This window comes from Schistocerca gregaria, chromosome X (genome assembly GCF_023897955.1).
Source record: "Schistocerca gregaria isolate iqSchGreg1 chromosome X, iqSchGreg1.2, whole genome shotgun sequence".
Lineage (NCBI taxonomy): Eukaryota > Metazoa > Arthropoda > Insecta > Orthoptera > Acrididae > Schistocerca > Schistocerca gregaria.
The window spans coordinates 342,723,634-342,747,463 of NC_064931.1; the positions used below are offsets into that span (position 1 = coordinate 342,723,634).

At 43.0% G+C, this 23,830-nt stretch overlaps 1 protein-coding gene across 6 annotated transcripts in view; it reads right to left on the reverse strand.

Moving 5' to 3' along the window:
* LOC126299223 (uncharacterized) overlaps positions 1 to 12,645 on the reverse strand; it is a 33,878-nt gene extending 21,233 nt beyond the window's left edge. For 2 of the 6 annotated variants that reach the window (XM_049991010.1, XM_049991009.1), the window contains exon 1: positions 12,090 to 12,645. In XM_049991010.1, coding sequence (XP_049846967.1) covers positions 12,090 to 12,531 — 442 coding nt within the window. In that variant the 5' untranslated portion in view covers positions 12,532 to 12,645. The remainder of the gene's footprint in view (positions 1 to 12,089) is intronic. The other 4 variants (XM_049991005.1, XM_049991008.1, XM_049991007.1 and 1 more) reach the window with 4 other exon arrangements.
* Between the last annotated feature and the right edge of the window lie 11,185 nt (positions 12,646 to 23,830).

A 23,830-nucleotide genomic window follows, 5' to 3' on the forward strand; every position in this document is an offset into this window, starting at 1 on the left:
CACTCCAGACCATAACTGCAGGTGTAGGTGTAGTGTGTCTTGCACGCAGACAGATCGGTTGCAGGCCCTCAACTGGCCTCTTTCCAATCAACACACAGCCATCACTAGCACCGAGGCACAACCAGCTTTCATCGGAAACCACAACAGACATCCCCCCTGTCGTCGAACGAGCTCTTGCTTGACATCACTGAAGTCGCAAATGGTGGAGGCTTGGGGTCAGTGAAATGCACGCCACAGAGCGCCTGGCTCTGAGCTGCCCTTGATGTAAACGATTTGTAGCAGTTCGTTGTGCCTCTGCGGTGGCAACTGCTGCTCAAATTGCTGCTGCCAATGCGCCAGAGCCGTGCGCCGAACACGATGGTCTTCCCTCTCGGTAGTGCCACGTGGCTGCCTTGAGCCCGGACTTCCTGCGATCGTATATTCCCGTGACCACTGTTGCCAGCAATCATCTACACTGGCTACATTCCTGCCAAATCTTCTTGCAGTATCGCAGAAGGAACATCGAGCTTCTCGTAGTCCTATTGCATCACCTCGTACAAACACACTGAGATGTTGATAATGGTGTCTATGTTGCCATAAAGGCATTCCTGCCGAACATAAAGTCACCACGTCCACCCTCAAAGGTAACAAACGCTCAGCGTGTATTGAAAGCAAACCTGGTTTTGCATCCTCATAGTAGTGCTACTAGCGCTAAATTTGAACATACATCATATTTCAGGTGTAGAAATACGCCTACCAACTTTCGTTTGTGTCCTTCTTGGTGTTGCGATTTTTTCCGTCAGTGCATGGTATTTACTATGTGACAGAAATCAATCTTTAAGAAAACCAGCTATGACAAAACTATTCCCCTTGTTGTGCAAGATATATGAAACAGATTAAATATCGTCAGACTTCAAGAACAATGTAACAACTGAAATTCCAAAAGTTGAGTTGTTGACGGGGAAATGTGTTACAGAAACACATGCTCAAAAGAATTATGAGAACATGACTTTGGGCCTCTGGCACAGTCCATTGAGCAACAATTGAGGACTGGTTATGTTACCAAATTATGCCTCTACCTGTCACAAATTTAGTGCACAACAAGGCAGTTAAGCTCACAACCAAATACCATTGCAACCTCGTTCACTTACATAACAAGAGTTGAAATTTCCGACAAGTGTCGAAAACTGAGTGGGAACAGTCATTCATCCAGTCATCCTGAATGCTTTTCGTTAGACTTTGACAGCTTCAGTAACGTGTATGCCCACCTTGAGGGTTTATCACTTCGCCACATCTACTTGGCATGCTCCGTATAAGTTTACGGAGGTCACCCTTCGGTATACATTACCATTCTTCAATGACGGCCCTTTAGAAATTTTATAGATTGTGTGGTGGAATAGGACGACCACGAACACATTTGTCAAGCAAGTCCCACAGATGCTCGATGCGGTTTCAGATCGCGACTCACCACTGGCAATTCCATCACTTCAACGTCCAGGTGTTGCAAGACATTCCTGGCGACGTCCGCCACATGAACCCTATCATTACCGTGCAGGAAAAGGAACTCAGCGTCACCACCGTACGCAACAGCCATCGCATGATTCTAGAGGATCTGTTCGATGTGCTGCCTGGTAATAAGGCGATCATGGACAAAAACAAGATCCATATGGCTGTCAACACTGTTGCCACCCCTACCGTTACAGAACCTTGGCCGAATCTGTCGATTTTTTGGACAACATTTGGTAGAACGGCGCACCAGGACGTGTCTACACACTAACTCGCCATCACCTCGCGTCAGAGAAAATCTGGTATGTGAATAACATGTATTACCAGTGGCCAAGTTGGCAGTTTACATGGGACGGGCAGAACTGAGGGCGAGCTGAGGTACTAGGAGGTGCTTAAAAATTCCTCACTTTGGTGCCTAATAGTTGAAATTAAAAAAATGTGGGCTCATTTGATGTATTGAAATCTTAATATGTAACTGTGTAAATACCAAGTGTTCACTATCCGTACACCATGTTCTGTTGCACGAGGAAGCCCGTATGGTAGAGTAACAAGCAAGCTTCTCGTGGTTGAAGTTACCGGCCGTCATGAGGTATTTGTTTCTATCGTCAATGTTATTCAATCTCTTCATTGAAAAAGTAGCAAAGCAAACAAAAAAATGTGGAGTTGGAATTCAAGTTCAGGCAGGAGAAATAAAAATTTTGAGATTTGCCGATGACATTGTAGTTCTGCAGAGACAGCAAAGCACTTGGAAGAGCAGCTAAACGGAATGAACAGTATCTTGAAAGGAGGTTATAAGATGGACATCTACAAAACCAAAACAAGGATAATGGAATGCAGTCGAATTAAATGAGGTGATGCCAAGGGAGTTACGTTAAGAAATGACACCCTTAAAGTAGTAGATGAGTTTTGCTGTTAAAGCAGCAAAATAACTGATGGCCTAAAGAGAAATGATATAAAATGTGGACTGGCATCTACAAGAAAAGCATTTCTGAAGAAAATAAATTTGTTAACATCGAATATAGCTTTATATGTTAAGAAGTCTTTTCTGAAGGTAATTTGTCTGGATAGTAGCCATGTATGGAAGTAATATGGACGATAAACAGTTTAGGCGAAAAGAGAGTAGAAGCTTTCGAAATGAGGTGCTACAGAAAAATGTTGAAGATCACGTAACTAATGAGGAGATTCTGAATAGAAAGGAGGAGACAAAAAATTTATTAGATGTGAACTTTTACAGCCGGAAATGTTACAATTAATAAAATGTTCCGCTCTGTTGTGCCGTGATCGAATGTATTTCACCTTAAAACCCAACGTCTTCGGAGGATATTTTCAAGGGGATCGTAGCTTTTCTGAATGTCCGATTCACACCTTGGCTCGCTACTGACTACAGCAAAATCCCGCTTTCACGTGCTTCCGCGCAGTGGTGTGAAGTCACGTGTTCTGAATGCCAGAGCGCAATTGGCCGTTGCCGACGATATCTATAGGACAGTTCTAGATTAAATGACAAGTAAGCTTTTTCATGACATTTCTAATTGAGATCATAACTGTCTAAGTCTCAAGTCAGTAAAAAGAGAACACGATTTCCAGCGCAGTTTGGAAACTATTCAAATTCTTTGAAATGTGGTAGGCCATGTTATGTTGAAATATGGTTCAACAGGGGCACTCTGTAATTTCATGGAGCACCTGCAGCTTGTAGTGGTCGGTATTGCCAATACTATTCGAGTCACAGCACAATATTAGGCTGGTATATCCTCAAGAACAATAGTCGCACATGTATTAAAAAAAAAAACAGGTTTCGTTTAGGTTTCAATCACTGTAAGCAGGGGTAAACCATTCTTCTCTGACTGTGCAATCACCTGCCACACCACACGTTATTAATTAGCTATTTGCCCACTGCAGTCTGAGTCATCTACGATCTGGCATCATGTTCCACGATGCATTTTTGTTGTGTCTATATCGGTCTGATAATGGACACGTTGCTAGAGAGTATCATGGATCATCATTGATATTAAATGGTACAAATTGTTGATAGTCCCAACAGCAGACACTACCTTAGGAAAGTTATAAGGGCAAAACCCATACAGTTCTTATATATACGTATCTCTATCCTATGCTGCAACAAGAGAACGCCTAATCACATGATTTTGAGAATGTCCATATCTCCAAACCAATAAATGCATCTTCCCAACGTGTCTATCATATCACTTTTTAGAATTGTATGGTTATGTTGACGGAGATCGAAGCAGCCTAATTAGTAATAACACCTTACATAAAAAATAGAACTTATGGCAGTTTCATAATACAGTGATTAATGGACATATGTTTATACATACATATAATTTACCCACTTATGTATAGAAAGACTGATGCTCGAAACAAAAAACATTTCCAGCATCTCTAAGAGAAAGATCTTGCCGAGAGTGCCAAGCGACTGATAAAAGCAAAGTTTGGACCCACGTATAAAAGCTGTAAAAGAACGGACCCACAAAATTACACAACTATATCCTTAACGTTGATTTTCTGGTTAATAGTTGAGCGTATTCTAAGTTCGATTTATACGTAATATTTTTCAATGAGACAGAAAAGCTTTCGTCCACGAATCATCACGGATTTAGAAAACATCGCTCGTTAAAGGCCCAGCTTGTTAGTTTCTCGCATGATATCCTATAAACCATTGGTGAGGGGCAACAGGCAGATTCCATACTCTTTTATTTCCGAAAAGTGTTTCATGTAGTACGGCACTGCAGACCGTTAACGAAGGTCCTAACATAAAGAATGGTTTCTCAGATACGTGAGGGACTCGAAGACTTTTTTAATAACAGGACCCAGTACGTTGTACTGGATAGTAAGTGTTCATCAAAGAGAAAGATATCGTCAGGAGTACCCTACGAAAGTGTGATAGGACCGCTGTTGTTCTCCATATACTCGTACATAAATGAGCTGATGAATAAGATGAGCAGCAGTCTGCACCTACTTGCTGAACACGCTGAGGTGTACTGTAAGGTGTTGTCATTGAGTGAGTGAGGGAAGGAGGGGGAGGGGGGAGTAGAATTACTTGCACAGAATATTTATTCAGTGTGATGTACCTGTATGGCAGCTGGCTCTAAATGAGGGAAAATGTAGATTAATGCAGATGTATATGAAAAGCAGTCCTGCAGTGTTAGAATGCAGTATCAATGATAACGTAGTCACATCGATTAAATATCCAGGCGTAATGCTGCAAAGCGGCAACTAATGAAACGAGCATCTACGTTAGGTTATAGGGAAGACGAATGGCCGAGTTTGGTGGCAGAATTCTAGGAACGTGTGGCGTAGCTATAAAGTACATCGTATTCAGAATATTTTTGCAAGCCATTCTTGAATAATGGTCGAGTTTTTGAGATGTGCACCAGGTCAGATTAAAGGAAGACATCGAGGCGATTCAGAGGTGAACAGCTACGCTTGTCGCCTGTAGGTACAATCAACAAGCGAGTATTACGGAAATGCTCCGTAAACTTAGACAGGAAACCCTGGAGTGTCAAAGACATTTTTTTCGTGAGAAATATTCAGAAAGTTTAGAGAACTGGCATTTCAACAGATTGCAGAACAATTCTCCTGCCACCAACGTACATTGCATGTAAGGACCGCGAAGTAAAGACAAGAAAACTCATTTTCAACTGGAACAGGAAAGGGTATCCTCCACCGTGCGTTGTATAGTGGCTTCCAGAGTAGACAGCATGTTTGAAAACTCGACGGAAAAGCTTCTGGAATGGATTCCTCATATAACAAGAAGAAAAAATGGCCGTGTCGACATGTGTCCGGCAACGCATATTTACCGAGCTATTCGAGCATGTTATTGTTACGGAGCCACGCTGAGAAGTGCTGTTTACCGGAGGTAAATGTACGACGCCGGTTACAAGTCTGGCACAAGTCCGTGGTTAGTAATTGTGGTGTGCAGTCTGCTCTACGGTGACACGTAAGTACTAGTAAAGTTGAATGTATCCGTAGCCATTTGCAAATGTGTGTGTAGGGTGGTTTTTAATTCCCTGTGGCCGTGGTTTGTAGTCTGGAAATGTACGCCAGTCAAGAGCTCGCGACCCCGCGCGTTTGGCGGACGGCAGTGGGTAGCAGGCACGTCGCTTGTCCCAGGAACGCTACCCATTGTGTCGATTACCAGACCGAAAGACATTTAAAGACACTCATCGCCGCCACTGTGAATGCGGGAGGTTCACATGTCCACCAGGCAGCAGGCGTCGGCCAAGACCAGAGGTTTAGGAAGGTCTGCTAAACGCTGCAGAGAAAAGTCATGGAATCAGCACAAGGCCGTTAGGCTTGCAGAGGAAAGGGCTGCGCGTAACATGAAAACGTGGTAGACCCACACTATCTGAAGAGTGTATAAGCCTTGTCTTCTGTGGATTATCCTCCTAGAACATCGTTGATTCAGTGGTTTATGCAGAAATTTGTTCTGACTCCCAAATCCGTAGCTGTTTTTTTTTTTCCCCAAAGATGAAGCGACGTTCGCAAGGGACAGAATCCAGAATTTGTATAACCAGAACGTGTGAGTGGACACAAATCCCTACACTACTGTCTAATCGTCTCACCAACAGACGCTCTCCATGAACATCTGGGCAGCCATTGTCGGCGAATGCTTGTTGGGGCCCTACGTTCTTCCAGAGAGACTTAATTGAAGAATTACATTGATTTTTTGCGTACTGCATTATCTGAGTACATAGAACACATGCTATTTTCATCCTGTTGACGACCGTATTTGATGCACTATGGTGCTCCCGCACATTGCAGTCTGTCTGCCCGCAGGCACCTGAATGCACATTTTCCTGAGCGCTGGATAGACAGGTGGAACGTCTACTTGGCTACCCGATTTGCCTCACTTAAAACCACTGGACTTTCTCCTATGGGAACACTTAGAATCTCTCGTGTATTCTGCTGCTGTTTTAGATGAACCAACGCTCCATGCACGCACTGTGGCAGCCTTTCAGACAGTACGAACTAAAGAAGACATTTTTGATCGTTTGCGGACTTCAGTGTGGCGACGAACGGAGGTCTAGATTTAGGCAGGAGATCTCTTAACATTTGCTCTGATCCCACAGTGTAATAGCTGGCATTAAGATATACAGTGTAGCTTGTAGGCAACGAAGGTCGAATAAATCTGTAATGATGTATTTCCGGAGCCATGTTGACATAGCCTTTTTTCTTCTTGTTGTATGAGGAGTCCATTCCTGAAGTTTCACCGACGAGTTCGGAAACATCCTGTATATGTAGGCCTATATGTAGAATTTCTGTCAGATAACTTCGGCAATAGTTATCGCCTGATGGTTTATACACAGTGCAGATAGTTTTTGGTGAATTACATCACAGAATGACTTTCGAATGCATCCCTTGATATGAAATTCGGAAGGAAAGGGTCCTTTTCCCAACTGATGTTGAGGTGACTGAAAGTAGAGGACAGCTTGAGCCGAAGAAAAGTGAGGAAGGAAGTTTTCTGTTCAGTGTTCTCATCTGTTAGGAAAGTCACAACTTTGAGTGCTTACTAAAGCAAATCTGCAATTTGTACCTTGAGCTAGGAGTCTTGGCGATTAATCAGATGACAAGGTGGTTAGATTCATTTAGAATAAGGTCATGTGGCAAGTATTAAGCCTTGCTCTGCTTCTTTCCCTAGTCACCGCTTCAGCAGCTAACGTCGTTGTACTTGTTAAGTCCAGACGTTATTGTCATGTGTGTTGCTGAGATGCCCATTGCCAAGCTCAATATTCAGGGTTCAAGGTGAGATAGTTGCTTACTAGTGATACATTGACGTAATTGTATATTACATGATTTTTCAGATTTGCAGATGAGTTTTCATTGTAAGTAGAGTCAAGCCTTTGTTCACTACGCCTGTTACCTAATATATTGAGGATTGTAAGTCGGTTGGCGTGTTTCTGCATCTGAGAGGTGATATCTATTCACATTTCACGGCAATGGCATAAGTATGGGGCTAGTAGCCTCACTATGAGAATGAAAATCAAGGTTGCTTTAAATATACGCTGTAGAGGTCGTGAGCGTTAGCCATCTTTGAGACTGGACGTGTTGAGTTGATGTTAGTCAAGAATGCCTTCAAGGCAACAAAGACGCCATTATAAACTCAACACCTCACTTAGTTTGAATGCTAGGTCATGTAATAGAGTTACGGGAGGTGGATGTTCCTTTCGCAATATTGCAGAAAGACTTGACAGGAATGTAGCCACAATACATGACTGCTTGCAGCGGTGGTCAGGAGAATGTACGTTTGCCAGCAGACTGGCACCAGATGACCACGTGGCACTGCCGAGAGGAAAGACCATCGTGTTCGACGTGTGACTCTGGCGCATCTGCAGCAGCAATTTGAGCATCAGTTTGCACCACAGTGACACAACTAACTGTTACAAGTCGTTTACTTCAAGGGCAGATCCGTGCCCGACGCTCCGTGTCGTGCATTCCACTAACCCCAAACCACCGCCATCTGCGCCTTCAGTGGTGTCAAGCAATAGCTCATTGGCGGGCAGGGTGAAAGTCTGTTGTGTTTTCTGACGAAAGCTGATTCTACCTTGATGCCAACAATGGCTGTGTATTTGTTAGAAGGAGGCTAGTAAGAACTTTAGACTACAATTTATAGTATTCAGGGGCCACGAGCTACTCCGAGAAGTGAAGTGGCGGCCTGAGCTGCACATTTATATTAAGATGTAATGCAAAATACACTCTTTGATTTTGTAGTGATTAGAATTTTGAAGCTTGTTCTATAAGAGCAGAACTAATGTGAAGCTCGTAGTAATAGTTACGGCACACTGGACTCCACCTGATGAAGAATGACACATCGCAATGTTAAGTGGACTTTTAATAAGGGCAAATCTACACTCAAGTCCCTTATCATTTCATATAATCTGACTCTCCCTCAAATAGTTTATAACAGAAATACGGTAATCAGTTGTTCTGCTATTGACAAAATTTCTATAGATGCATGGAGATTGGGAAACAACTTGTGTAAATACTTGAAGTTAGACTATAATACTAATGAATAGGTAAGCAGTTAAGTACTGATAAACGAAAAACGACTGGTATTAACACGGTAGAAATATGTACATAGCCCACTTGGCATCAGTGAAAAATGTAATATATTCTACAAATTAACCTGCTCTTCCCAGCAAAAGTGTTTCAAAACAAGGGTAATAAACAACAATTCCCGTTTCCTTTATTTTATTTTTTGCAAGTATTCGTGGCGATACGCATGTCAATTGCGACTGCTGGTAAACGCAGTAGTTCATTTTACATAGCAGAAATTTTCGGCACAGTGTCGTTCCTAATACTGCTTGAAATTCCTTGGAAAATCGTTTGTGCGTAGCGGAGTCTAGGCGAGCGACCAACTGCAGCGATATCGCATGCGACGGATTGCTGCGATCCGTCGATCGTGTGTGGTGCCCTTTAGGTGACGTCATGTGTCCTTTGCTGTGATTGGCTGACAGAAACAAAGAAAACGGACGACATATTGTATTGCAACGTTGTCAAGTGAAACTGCCGTAAGTGTCCTAGGAAATACTAGTGATGGGCTAAACTGCGATTTTCCGATATCAGTGATTTCTGTGAATTCTACTTTTCAGTATCTGCTATTCTTAACTGTGATTTGTCGCAGTTAAGAGTCGCAGTTAAGGAACGTAGGTCGCGTATCCCTCCGCCACTGCTATTTCTGCGATTTCTGCTACTTCCGCGATTTCTGTGACTTCTGCGATTTTTGTGACTTCTGCTACGTCTGCGATTTCTGCTACTTCTGCGATTTCTGCTACTTCTGCGATTTCTGCGACTTACCACCGTATGAAAAAGTTACATCTGCCCACACAGAAAATTGCATCTCAACAAATCTGTCATTGGTAAGTAAGTTTTACGTTTGTTCTTCCGTTGGCTTTAATTATGTATTAAAGAAACAACTGTGAAAATATTAATAGTGTAATTAATATGTAAGTAGCCATACAGTAGCGTAATAGTTCATGTTTAGAAAATGAATTCTAACATATTGTTATGTTCACAGGTACCCGAACTACATTTCAGTCACTCAGTAAAATGATAACTCAAAATATCTTTGTCAACAGATCTGGAGAAATTGCCACTGCGTCTTTAGACCGTTTTCGTCAGACGAGAGGTTAGTTTCTAAGTGTTTCGATGGACTTAATTACTTCAGTGAGATCGTTCTTGAAAATGTGAAATATACCCCATTGAGTGGCTTTCATTACAGCAAATATTAGCAATCTACTCTGTCAATTATATTGCTTGTAATTAGTGACAGCAAAAATTGTTTAATAATCCTTGTGATTTTGCAGACACAGTTCTGACTCTTGATTACTGGTTGCTGTACGTATCTAACCACATCAAGGCTATTGAGAGAGACTCGTGAAGATTCAAGACAGCTCTTAGAAGATTTGCAGTTTAAAAGTGACATAATTGTGAAATAAGGGTGCAGATGAGTGATTGAACTGTGTTTTATTGAAGTTGTTATGCGATTTTAAAGGAATAATAAATGTTAAATACAGTGACTGAATAATGAAAATCTCATTTTCCACATATTTAAGCCGTCCTATACCCGTAATTTTCCGCCACATATTTACTGGTAAACACTAGTTGAAGAGTGACATGCCACCGCCCCCCCCCCTCCACAATCTTGGTGTGACACTGACCCGTAACATAGCCCGAGGTATAGAATATGCATTTTGAGGCTGTTGATATGAAAGTGGGAAGTACGGATCTTCCAGTTAAATCAGGAATAGCTTAAGTGCAGTACTTGAAAGTAACACAGGAAAAGCTTACTTATGTAGGTGGTTGTAGTGTCGGCAAAAAGTTCATGTGTGTGAAGTTGCAATGTAGAACACCAGGGGCAAAACTTTTATCCCGAGTCTTGAACTGTGCCAGAATAAAATTGAGGCATTCATATGACTCAATAATGCTGTTTTCATTTCACTACACTTATACAGATGTCTGAGTTCTGCTGTGTTAACATTGCAAAGTCCTGTAGACATGTGGAGTATTAACCAAAATTGTCATATTGGAAGCAGAATCACATTTGTTACGTTACTTGATATTTTCAGGAGAAAAAGGCAATGTTACTTCTTATTAATATAACACATTGAGAGTCACAGCTGTGTTTGACCAATCGTAACTGATGCTGAATGTGCATGTCGTCATATAATGTGAAGGGCTTATTTCAATAGTGGTACAAGTCCATTACCTCCACTTTTCTGTCTATAATGCTTCTGAAATTAATTATCCAAACAAACATTAATAAAGGTTTATTTCTAGAAAGAAGCCATATGCTTGGTTATTTCTGGTATCTCAACTGTAGATTTTTCAGCGCTCATTTAACTTTACGACTCCGTATCTGAAAATGAACAAAAATGGACTTGTACCACTAAGGAAATAAGTCCTCCTTCTCGTTAGGCACAAGGCTCTTATAACGAAGTACGTACGTTGTTCAACAGATGGCACTAGGAAAAGAATGTTAACTGCGCTTTTTAGTTGCTACTTGTGACTCTTAGTTGCGATCTGTCACAGAAATCGCAGTTAGACTCGATAGCGTGTCGCAGAGATGAGCATAGTACGAACTTTGGCCAACAGATGGCACTGTTAACTGCGCTTTTTAGTTGCTACTTGCGACTCTTAGTTGCGATTTGTCACTGAAATCGCAGAAAGCAGTATGGAATTCGGCCAACAGATGACTCACGGCGTTTATTGTGAAATGCTACTTGCGACCGCTAACTGTGACTGAAATCGCACTTAGATTATGTAAAGTTGTTACGGTGATATCTGTGACTTCTCAATCACTGTGATTTCTAACAGATACGCGATTTCCTGCCCACCACTAGGAAATACGCTGTTTCAGTGCCACGGCACACTAATGATGTCTCAAAAACTTGTCGCATTTCATACAGTTAGTGGAGGGAACGTGTCAGCTAATGTGACCCTGCCAGATAAAACTGTTATTTCTATTTTACAATTTTTCGCATATTGGTTCATGATTTGGAAAACTTTCTCTCATTTTGACAAAGTCGGAAACTCGTGAATTTTATGTCTAATATAAGGTTTGCTTTTAAATAAAGAATGAAAAATATCGAGAAACGTACACACATTAATAAGTCCGATGATGATTTCCTCTTTAGAGCGAGCCCATACCTGGATCACGAGCACTTGTACTGCTTTTTCTAAGTGACTAGTATAATTGCAATGTATAAAATAATTGTGTAAACCTGTTGTATATGCTGCTACTAAATAAGCGTATAAAAACTAAGTCTCCATTAAGGATAGGCCAAACTAGACAGAGAGATAAAGTCAAAAAAATGAAATATTACTTATATAGTAGTGACTACTCCATCGCTGACTGAACCAAAATAAGATGAAAGAAACACTCTTGAAAGTTCGGAGTGATCGTTCACTGAGGCATTAAAACATCTCGAACAACAGTTCGAGCAGAATTCCGCAAAAGCGCTCAAGCCTTAAAACCCTCTCCACATTCTTGTTGTCGCTTTTACGTAAAATAAAATGCAGATCATTTGGTAGGCAAATTTATGTTCTCAGACGAATTAAATTTGATAAATTCATTTTTTTAGTGTACTCACGTAGATTCCTGTAGTAACTGATGACGCCATCCCAGAAGCGAACGAGCCGGTCGCGGTGCTTCCGCTCCATCTCGCGCTTCCGTTGGCGCATGAGTTTTCTCAAGCGCCGAGCCCGCTTGCTCCCTAGTTTTGGTGGCACCACTTTCGGAGTCTTCTTCCGTTTCTTCGACTTGCCCTTCGCTGATTTTCCGTTCTGCAGCGCTTTGGCTAGCTCTTCAGGTTCCGGATTCTGCGAGTCTGGCTCTTGCTGCTCTCCGGAAGGCCCCGGCTGCGGTGAGGCCGCGCGACGAGTCGCTGCTGACTGTCGTGCTGTGGAAGTACTCGGCCCCGGTGCTGTGGAAGAGCTCGGCTCCGGTGTCGCTTCACGAACTTTCTGTCGCTTGGGCTCTCTTTCTCCATCGGAGTCGCCGGCGCCGCTACCACTTCCCAGTGAATCCGACATCGTACACACTGCAGACGCTCCCGCCGCTACTGTGGTCGCTCGACTACTGCCTCCGCTCTGCAAGTGTCGCACTGCTGCCAACCTCCCAGCTGCTGCCAACAGCGCGCCCCTGCGTACAATGCGCGCGTCAGTTACGTCGACTAAACCAGACTCCATGAAGTGTTCTCAACGTGATACAGTTGGTCTAATATACTATCGCAAGTAGTATAATAATTCTCAATGACAGATAGGGTTACCGTGCATCCACAGTTATGCGGATATGTCCGCATTTCCGACGTTTAATTTAACGCCCACATACATTTTTACGATCTGTGCTAATATACACATTTTTTATTTTTGAGAATTAAGTTTTTTTATTTTTGTTTTCGTTTCTTATCGTCAACAATTTATATCCTTTTTACTTCGGTATTGAACTACTTCGTTATTTGCTTACAATAGATATTTTATGCTAGTTAAACTGAAAATATCGGCTTATATTGGTTACAGTTGATGTTTCGATCTTATTAGCTTCGAGATGTCTAAGTTCTTTGGCTCTGATAGTCCCCCTTCCACCCAGTTTTCGCTTGCCAATTTTATTTTTGTGCGATGTACGTATTTTTACTGAAGCAGTGTATTCATCCAGATGTATATTCTTTAAATTACATATTCCTCACCAATAAATCATCTTTTTAGGTAAGCTGAAACAACAGCTCCATGGTTTTCAAATGAATAGCTCACGGTACAGAAATATTGTTTTATTTTGTAAGTTAAAAGCGTTTTGATCATTCTCCATTTCGATTGTGTTTCAGATAATTTAATAATTTCTCTTCAGGCCGAAAAGGAAATGCACAATGACGGATGCGCTTCGAGAAAAATATATAAGCTTCCATCTCGGAAGAGTACAATAGGAAGCAAAATGTGTGGTTTGTTGCCCAGAAACCTATGTTTCAATATCAAATCACGGCGCCAGCGACCTGGAACTCCACTTGGAAACAGAGAAACATATGAGTTGTGTTATGAGCGCAAGTTCATTAAGTAAAGTGACTAATTTCTCTTTAAGCCAGTACTGAACTGTAAAATAAAGTAGGTGCTGATTAAGACACTCTTGCTTATTATACTGAAGCAGACCACAGCAGTTATAAATCGATGTATTTTACCTGTGGACTATTGAGAAAATTTTCCATCGCTCATCCATATCATCAAAAATCTTGTGTAGAAATACCTGAACTGGAGCGACAGTAAATTCAGATTTAGCACCTGATTCAGTAGTATGTATCATGAAAGACTTGTAACTTATTCCTTTTGTTGGTGTCTCATCAGATGCTAGCAACCATAGAGATATTAAAATAACCACCATTATAGTCTGTTACTTTGATAACAGAAATGGAGAACTGCAAATTAAGTTTCTTGATAATGAAAGTAGTCAATTGAAATTGCAAAAACTGTTTCAACTCTTATCACCGATACCCTTAACAAGTTGAAAATAGGGATAAATGTTTAGCGTTTAATTTTCGGTGCTGTCAAAAGAGGGCAGGGTAATAATGAGTTTGTTAGCCTCGAGAGGTATTAGATGGCGTAGGATGTCCTACTCATGTCCTGAACAACTGCATTCAGCATCGAATTGACATCCTTGAAATTGACATGCATGGTTCACTAATGAAATCATATAACCATTTCTCAACATACACTGGCCGTGTTGAGTCTCTAAAGAAATTTTGTGACTTTGTTGAAATATATTATCACCTTCTCAGTCGTAAGACACGATGGAAAAAACCAGCTCCTGTAGTTTACCAGAAACTTTTCGTGGACCGCATCAATGACATATATTTAAAGCATATCCAGTGTTTTGCTGGTGTTTTTCGTAATGATATCAGCAACTTAGAAAAGAAAGAGAACTCCCTTATTGGTGATTACCATACTCGATTCCCTTCGGATTTTTCTTCAGTACAGGAAAGATAATAATTTGATGACTGTCAGAGTGAAAGAAAGCTTGGTGTAGATGGAAAATGATGGTTATGCATGTAAGGTGAGGGCAGGACCGTTACTAGGTGTTTTGTCCCCTAGGCGAGAAATAAATAATGACGCCACCTTTCTTTTGCTGCCACAGGTCTGGCCAATATACGCCCCCTCCCTCCACCACCATACAACATCCACCGGCCCAATAATGCAAATCTCCTATTATACTTCTAATCATTAAACTAAGGTGACCAGACGTCCCCATTTTCTGGGGACAGTCCTCAATTTTCATGCTTTTTTCGTCAGTTCCTTTAAAACTGATTGAAGACAATAGATGTTATACGTTAATTTTTAAGAAAACAACAGCTGATTTGTTTGAGTAAAGATAGCGTAGTTCTTTTCTCGTGCTGTGTGTCTCAGACACTCAGAGAGAGACTTACAGACAGACATCAACTCATTTTTATGTATGGGTATGATGAACTGTATTTACCTTTTACTTCTTTTAGATATGTTGAAAGAAAATTACAGAACCTTGCTTGTAAATATGTGTTCGATTACTCACAGGAAGTAATAGTAGAACTAAAAACATCAACAGCAGCTACTGACTACAACATCCGCTTAAGAAGTAACCTGCAGGGATGAAAACATAAAGCTGGACTGAGGGAGGTATGGTATCAAGTCGCAACATGATCGCAAGCCAGTGCACATGCCAAGCTCTAGCGCTCCACAGCGGCGAATCAAGGTCACGTTTCTTTCCATTTGGTACGCAGTAGCAGCTACTTTAATTTTCAGGTAGGTAAATGCAATGCGTTTACTTTCGTCAAAGTAAATAAAGAATTATTAAGTAACTGTTCCATATGATTTTGAAAACAATCTGGTTTTTTAGTTTTTCTTCTTTTTCGTTTTTCTTCTCATTTCTTCAATTTTTTCGCTGTCTGATTTGCAATTAACTTTTCTACCCACTGCCGCCCTTAAAATTTTGACCCGCTAGGCGGACGCCTAATCTTGCCTAGTTTTAGAAACTGAAGGATTTTAAATGCAGTGTAGGAGTCCTCTGTGATGGGTGTTTAGAGTATCTGAACATGTGGATGCAACTGTTCAGTGAATTTTCTTTGTTGTTAGTGGCTTGTTTTTGCATATGTACCATGAACTTACGTCGCAGAATCTATCAAATTTTTGTTGAAAAAAAAGCATTAAATTGATAATGGAAAATGTTTCGATTAATTTTCAAATTTAAAAAAATAGTTTCCCATAAGCTGAAAAGCCTGAGCAGAGGCAGAAGAATTGGTACAAGTACATTGAGTCATGTAGTAATGATGAATAATTTAGTGAATTAATTAAAAGTGTGCAGTTCTTCTTTGCAGTACTAGCCCATGGCGGTTGTCTTGAGATGTTGTGCTCCTTCATAACGGCACAGAGAACAAAGGAGATAAAAAGACTGACGGATGACTCTGCTAAATTCATTTTTGACAGTTGAATTGCAAAACATTTTTAACTATTTGTGTCAACAAAAGGAATGTTTAAGCAAGATTGGATCCAGTGGAAAATACACATGGGACATGGGCGCTAAAGTAATGTAGGTACGTGAGATGTGTGTAATTCATCTACGTCCACATGGATACTCTGAAAATCACACTAAGTGCCTGGCAGAGTGTTCATCGAACCACCTTCACAGTCGTTCTCTAGTATTCCACTCTCGAATATCGCATGGAAAAAACGAACAGCTATATCTTTTCATGCGAGTTCTGATTTCCTTTATTTTTCTATGATGTGAAGGTCGGCCTCAACAAAATATTTTCGCATTCGGAGGAGAAACTGGTGGTTGAAATTCCGTGAGGAGATCCCGCCGTAACCAGAAAAACCTTTGTTTTACTTACGGCCACCACAAATCCTGTATCATGTCCGTAACACTCTCTCCCCTATTTTTCGATAATACAAAACGTGCTATCCTCTGCCGAACTTTTTCCATGTACTCCATTAATCCTATCTGGTAAAGATACCACACAGTGTAGCGGTACTTCAAGCGTAGTGCAGGCAGTCTCTTTAGCAGATCTGTTGCATCTTCTAAGTGTTCTGCCAATAAAACGTAGTCTTCTGTTCGCCTTTCCCATAAAGTTTTCGATGTGTTCTTCCCAATTTAAATTGTTCGTAACTGTAATTCCGAGGCATTTAGTAGAATTGACGGCTTTTACATTTGGTTGCTTCATCGTGTAACCGCAGTTTAGCGGATTCCTTTTAGCACTCATGAGGATGACTTCACACTTATCATTATTTGGGGTCAATTACCAATTTTGGAACCATACAGATACCTTTTCTTTATCGTTTTGCAATCTGTTTTGCTCTTCTAATGATTTTACTAGACGATAACCGACAGCATCATGTGCAAACAACTTAAGACAGCGGCTCAGATTATCTCCTAAATCGTTTAAATAGGTAAGGAGCAGCAGAGGGCCTACAACACAGAACTGTCAATTACCAATTTTGGAACCATACAGATATCTTTTCTAAATCGTTTTGCAATCTGTATTCCAGTCTTTAGGTACATATCTTTCGTTAGGTAGGCGATTGCATGTGATTGTTAATGATTGAGCTATTGTATCAGCATACTCTGAAAGGAACCTAACTGATACACAGTCTGGACCAGAAGACTTGCTTTTATTAAGTGATTTAAGTTGCTTCATTACTTTGAGGATATCTACTTCTAAGTAACTCATGTTGGTAGCTGTTCTTGATCGAATTCTAGAATATTTACTTCCTCTTCTTTGGTGAAGGAATTTCGGAAGGCTGTGTGTAGTAACTCTGCTTTAGCAGCACTGTCGTCAATAGTATTCCCATTGCTATCGCCTGGAGAAGGCAATGATTATGTGTTGCCGCTAGTATATTTTACATACGACCAGACTCTCTTTGGATTTTCTGCCACGTTTCGAGACAAAGTTTAGTTGTGTAAACTATTATAAGCATCTCGCATTTAAGTCCCCGCCAAATTTCGAGCGTCTGTAAAAGATAACCAGTCTTGGGAATTTTGCGTTCGTTTAAATTGGGCATGCGTTTTTCGTTGTTTCTGCAGCAGTGTAATAACCTGTTTTGTGCACCATGGTGGAACAGCTCCGATGTTTGTTAATTTATTTGGTATAAATCTCTCAATTGCTATCGATACTATTCCTTTGAGTGCAAGGCACATCTTGTCTCCATTTACAGTGTTAATTTGGTAGGAGTGGAGATTGTTTCTCAGGGAAGCGTTATGCGGATTTTTGTCCGATTTTATGAATAGATATATTTTTCGTTTATTTTTGAAGGATCTGGGAGCTACGGTACTCAGTCTCGCTAATTCAGCTCTGTGTTCATTAATCCCTGTATCCCTTTTGATTAGTTCAGGATCATTTGTTGCCAATAGGTCAAGTGTGTTTTCACACAAACGTTTACTATTCGAGTGGGTGAACTAGTTTTCAGAGAACGTGTTTGGCACAATTTCGGGTGATGTTTTATGCGTACGTCCGGATTTAAGTATGTATCTTCGCCAGAATATCGTGGGTTAATTGAAGTCACCACCAATTATAATTGTATGAGTCGGGTACGTGTTTGAAATTAGACTCAAGTTTTCTTTGAATCTTTCAGGAATTGTGTTATCTGAGTTTGGAGGTCGGTAAAAGGATCCAATTATTATTTTATTCCATTTACCAAGAACGACCTATACCCATACTAACTTACGGGAACTAACTACTTCAATTACGATACAAAATAAGCTATTTCTAACAGCAAAAAAATACGCCACCACGAACTACATTTAGTCTATCCCTTCTGAACACCGTTAGGTCCTTAACAAAAATTTCGGCTGAACTTATCTTCGGCTTTATCAGTCTTTCAGAGCGTACAACGATTTGAGCATCAGTGCTTTCTATTAGCGCTTGGAGTTCTGGCACTTGCCCAACATAGCTACAGAAATTTACAATTGTTATACCGATGATTCCTAAATCTCCATTCTTCCTGTGTTCGACCTGCACCCTTTGAGACTGAGGCCCTTTTTGTGTTTACCCGAGAACCTAAACCTAAAAAACCGCCCAGTCCACGCCACACAGCACCCTCTACCCGTTTACCCGCCTCCTACGTGTAATGTACACCTGACCTATTTAGCGGAACTCGAAACCCCACCTGCCTATGGCGCAAGTCGAAGAATCTTCAGCCTGCTCGGTCGCAGAACCGTCTGAGCCTCTGATTCAGACCCTCCACTCGGCACTGTACCAGAGGTCCGCAAATGGGCCTTGTCGACTGTGCTGCAAATGGTGAGCTCTGCTTTCATCTCGCAAACAAGACTGTCAACCTTTACCACTTCTGATAGCTTCTCGAAACCACATCATTGGTACTGACATGAGTCACCACCTCCAGATGGGTGCACACTGAGCTCTTCATGGCATCCAGAAGGATCCACTTCACGTCTAGAATGAATCCAACCAGTAAGCACACGGATTGCACAATGGTTTTCTTCCCCGCCTTGGCAGCCATGTCTCTAAGAGGCCCCATAACGCGCCTAATATTAGAGCTCCCAACTACCAGTAATCTCACCCTTGTGACTGCCCGGATCTTGCGGGCTGAGAGGTTTCATCTGAAACCGGCCAAGCGGCTGCATCTGGCTGAGGGACAGTGTCAGCCTCAGACAGCACTTGGAACCTGTTTGTCAGACTAACCGGTGAGGTCTTACTTTCGGCCCCCCGGGAAGTATTTCGCAGCCTGCCACATCCCGAGGAGACCTCCCACGTGTCCACGGTTGAGGGTCCACCTCTGTGCGAGCAGTAAAACTTCATACTTTGTTTGTTTCATACGTTAGACAGCCATTCGCCAACGCAAAATTGAACAAATAATGTTTCATTCGGTAGTCCTAAAGGGATTTGTACTGATCTCCAAAGGAACATGACAGTCACTGTTTGCCGGCCGCTGTGGCCGAGCGGTTCTAGGCGCTTCAGTGCGGAACCGCGCTGCTACTACGTTCGCAGTTTCGAATCCTGCCTCGGGCACAGATGTGTGTGATGTCCTTAGGTTGGTTAGGTTTAAGTAGTTCTAAGTCTAGGGGACTGATGACCTCAGATTTTAAATCCTATAGTGCTTAGAGCCATTTTTTGAACAGTCACTGTTTATGCCAATCGTATTTTCTTACCAGAAACCAAAAAACTGTCCTACGTAGTACCGATTACGCAGGCTACGCTACAAATAATAGGTACGGAAGTCATAATTTAATGATTAAAGAAAACAGGATTGCGCAGCTAAACACACTGATGGAAGACAATCGCTACACTGAGAAAGAGTTGTGCGATACAAACGAAAGTTTGTGGGTGTGTTTCTACATCTCAAAGACTATGTCTGTTCAAATTTCGGCCTGTCGCGTAGGAATAGCGCTAGTAGCGCCACTATGAGGATGTAAATCAGGTTTGCTTTAAATACAAACTGTAACGGTCGTGAGCGTTAGTTACCTTTTGCGTTGGACGTGGTCAGTTAATGACGGTCAAGAATGCCTTTAAGATGACAAAGACGCCCTTATCAACCCCTGACCGAGTTTGAACGACGTCGTATAACAGGCCTACAAGAATCTGGATGTTACTTCTGCAATACTGCAGAAAGCCGTGGCAGGAATGTAGCCACTGTACATGATTGCTGGCAGCAGCTGTCACGAGAATGTACGATCGCAAGGCAAGAAGACGCCCACGTGGAACTACCGATAGGGAAGACCATACTGCAGCAGCAATTTGAGCAGCAGGTGGCACCCCTGTGACACAACGCACTTTTAAGAATCGATTACTTCAAGGACAACTGTGAGCCAGGAGCGATGAGGATGATTACCTCGTCTTCTTCTCTTGCTGCCAGGTACGTAGGCAGTTCTTCTTCCACTCGGTGGATGTGGCCCTGGTCCACGATGTCACCCACAGCTGTGAAGATTCCCGTGAAGGTGTCTGCTAGTATGCTGGCTTTGTCGTCTGGAGTGCAGACGACGTTCTAGCCAACCTGAGGCGGCGGGATGCGCTGTCCCCGGCCAAGGAAACTCTTCACGACTTGCCAGGCGCTGCCATTTGGGGATTGAGCGTGGCCACCAGACCAGCCTAATCTTGAACCTCGACCTCCGTCTTGGTGCCTCGTCTCATACAGTTTAAGCGGCGTTTGATTTCCGGCTGGCCTGTGACCTGCCACTCTCAGAAAGTCGTATTCTTCTTCCTTAGCTTCCGTGAGTGGTCCTGGGGTGACTTATTCGGTGGCTCGTAGTAGCTGGCGATTCAGGAATTCCAGTACAGCGTCCGCTCCCACGGCGACAGGGTCCGGCGAGTCTTCCAGCAGGTCGAGAACTTCGTTTTGGAAGCGCACTCTGTTCATTTTCCTGTAGCAGCGATGGCGAGCAGGCAGCACTGTGCCTACTATCTCGATCTCTTAAACCACCGGTAGCTAATCCGACAACAGGACGCACAGTGTTGTGGTGCACGTGTGTTGCTCGACGCCTTTGAAGATGGCGAGGTCGAGTACGGTCGGCTGTCCTCGGGAAGGGTAGATCGTCGGATTGATGGGCTGCTCAGGAGACGACGACCACTGACGTTTATGAGGCAGGAGTTCCACTGCTTGTATTTTGCAGTGAAATCACCAACAATGAAAAGCCGCCTCATCATTGCCAGCAGTGCGTGAGCGGCTGGCACTCCAGCTTCGTCAGCTGGCTGATACTTCTTTGCTGTGTTCTTCTGTTGATCTTGTCCTGTTGTTTTCGCCTGTTGCTGTCGGGGGACCGCAGATGCCTCCCCCTTCACGGAGTCCGCGGAACTGGTGCATTTTTGAGCCATCCCTGACGGTGCTGCCCTTCCTCTGGTTGCAGCGCACTTGAAGCAGCGAGGTGGCATGTAGCAGTACTGTGCGACGAGTAACACTGGGACCGCCTCCCCTCTGTTCGGTGTGGCTCTACAGTCATTCGTGGCCAGGCGACGTGATTCATCTGGAGGATTTTTCGGTTTTCGGTGTTATCGACGAGCACGACGCAGAACAAATGCGTGTTCCCACTCGACCAGGGCGACTTCATCAAACTTGTCGATCGGACGCCATAGCATAGCGCCTCCAGTTTCAGGTTTGGAGCGGGCGCAGCGGTTTCCTTCTACACCTTCTTCTGTGGCCGCGACACGGTACAGGCGGCCTGAGGCGACGTGTCGTCCTCATCAGAAACAACTCGGCATTTCCGGATTCTTCTTGTGCGGTGCCCATAGGGACAATTCCCTTTACGTACCCCAGTGTGGCTGCAGCTCCCTGCCTTCGCGGCAGCCCATGAGGCAGGCGTGTTCTGCACGGCTGCGGATGGCGCAGGAGTTCCTACCTGCGCAGCGGCCGCTGCCGCATCTCGTGTCTCTACTCCTGGCTCCGCGGCAACCCGCGAGGAAGGCGTCCTACGCGTGGGTGCGCGCAGCGCAGGCGTTACCGTCAGGGCGACGGCCGCTGGCTGCGTCTTCCCGGCAGCTACGATGATTCTTACGTCTCCCTCTCGGCGGTAGAGGTGATCGCTAGTTGCCATGTGGTGCATGGCAATATGGTACTCATCAACCGATTGTGTACGATTTGGCGGGTCGCGTGTGAGCGCCGGTCAGTCGTAGGTGGCAGGCAAGGTGAGGCCGACGATCGTCCGAATCATTCGCTCCCACAGCCAAGGCTGTGGCCGCATAACGACTTTCCGGTCCTCTAGTAGCATTCGTATCTTCGTCTGCAGTCGGAGGCGGCACCGTCGTGGGTGATGGGTAGGATGGGGCCGCCGACAGAGGAAGTCCACATGGGGCTCTGACGGGCGACGGTCCGCCACACCCTTAGCTTCGTCACAGCATACCTCTCCCTCGCCACCTCGCTAATGACACCATTAATGCTGCAAAAACCAATGCACTTCCCAGTTTATACCCTCTGTACATGATACTACGGCCATCTGTACGTGTGCATGTCACTATCCGATGACTTTTGTCACCTCAGAGTATTTAGGAGAAAGATGTTTTTTTATTGTGACGATTTGATGTAATAACACTGACTATGAACTAATAAAGTTAATACTGGCGGTGCTTGTACTACTGCTGCTCCTGCCACTAATAGTCATAATATTTATACTAATAATAACAATAGTAATGACAGTTGCAGATATAATAATACTTTATACCTGTACAAAACAGATGTTTTATGATATGGAGATTTCTGGGGAAAAGCAATTTAATGAAACAGCATCAGCTAAGAATACTGTTAAATGTGGACGATCTAGTTGAAAAGAAGGATGTATCATGTCGTTTTTGGAAACCCAGAATCTACTCTGTAGGAATCAACATGGATTCCGGAAACTGCGATCGTATGAGACCCAACTCGCTTTATTTGTTCATGAGACCCAGAAAATATTAGATACAGGCTCCCAGATAGATGCTATTTTCCTTGACTTCCGGAAGGCGTTCGATACAGTTCCGCATTGTCGCCTGATAAACAAAGTAAGAGCCTACGGAATATCAGACCAGCTGTGTGGCTGGACTGAAGAGTTTTTAGCAAACAGAACACAGCATGCTGTTATCAATGGAGAGACGTCTTCAGACGTTAAAGTAACCTCTGGCGTGCCACAGGGGAGTGTTGTGGGACCAGTGCTTTTCACAATGTATATAAATGACCTAGTAGATAGCGTCGGAAGTTCCATGCGGCTTTTCGCGGATGATGCTGTAGTATACAGAGAAGTTGCAGCATTAGAAAATTGTAGCGAAATGCAGGAAGATCTGCAGCGGATAGGCACTTGGTGCAGGGAGTAGCAACTGACCCTTAACATAGACAAATGTAATGTATTGCGAATACATAGAAAGAAGGATCCTTTATTGTATGATTATATGATAGCGGAACAAACACTGCTAGCAGTTACTTCTGTAAAATATCTGGGAGTATGCGTGCGGAACGATTTGAAGTGGAATGATCATATAAAATTAATTGTTGGTAAGGTGGGTACCAGGTTGAGATTCATTGGGAGAGTCCTTAGAAAATACAGTCCATCAGCAAAGGAGCTGGCTTACAAAACACTCGTTCGGCCTATACTTGAGTATTGCTCATCAGTGTGGGATCCCTACCAGATCTGGTTGACGGAGGAGGTAGAGAAGATCCAAAGAAGAGCGGCGCGTTTCGTCACAGGGTTATTTGGTAAGCGTGATAGCGTTACGGAGATGTTTAGCAAACTCAAGTGGCAGACTCTGCAAGAGGCGCTCTGCATTGCTGTGTAGCTTGCTGTTCAGGTTTCGAGAGGGTGCGTTTCTGAATGAGGTACCGAATATATTGCTTCCCCCCTACTTATACCTCCCGAGGATATCACGAATGTAAAATTAGAGAGATTCGAGCGAGTACGGAGGCTTTC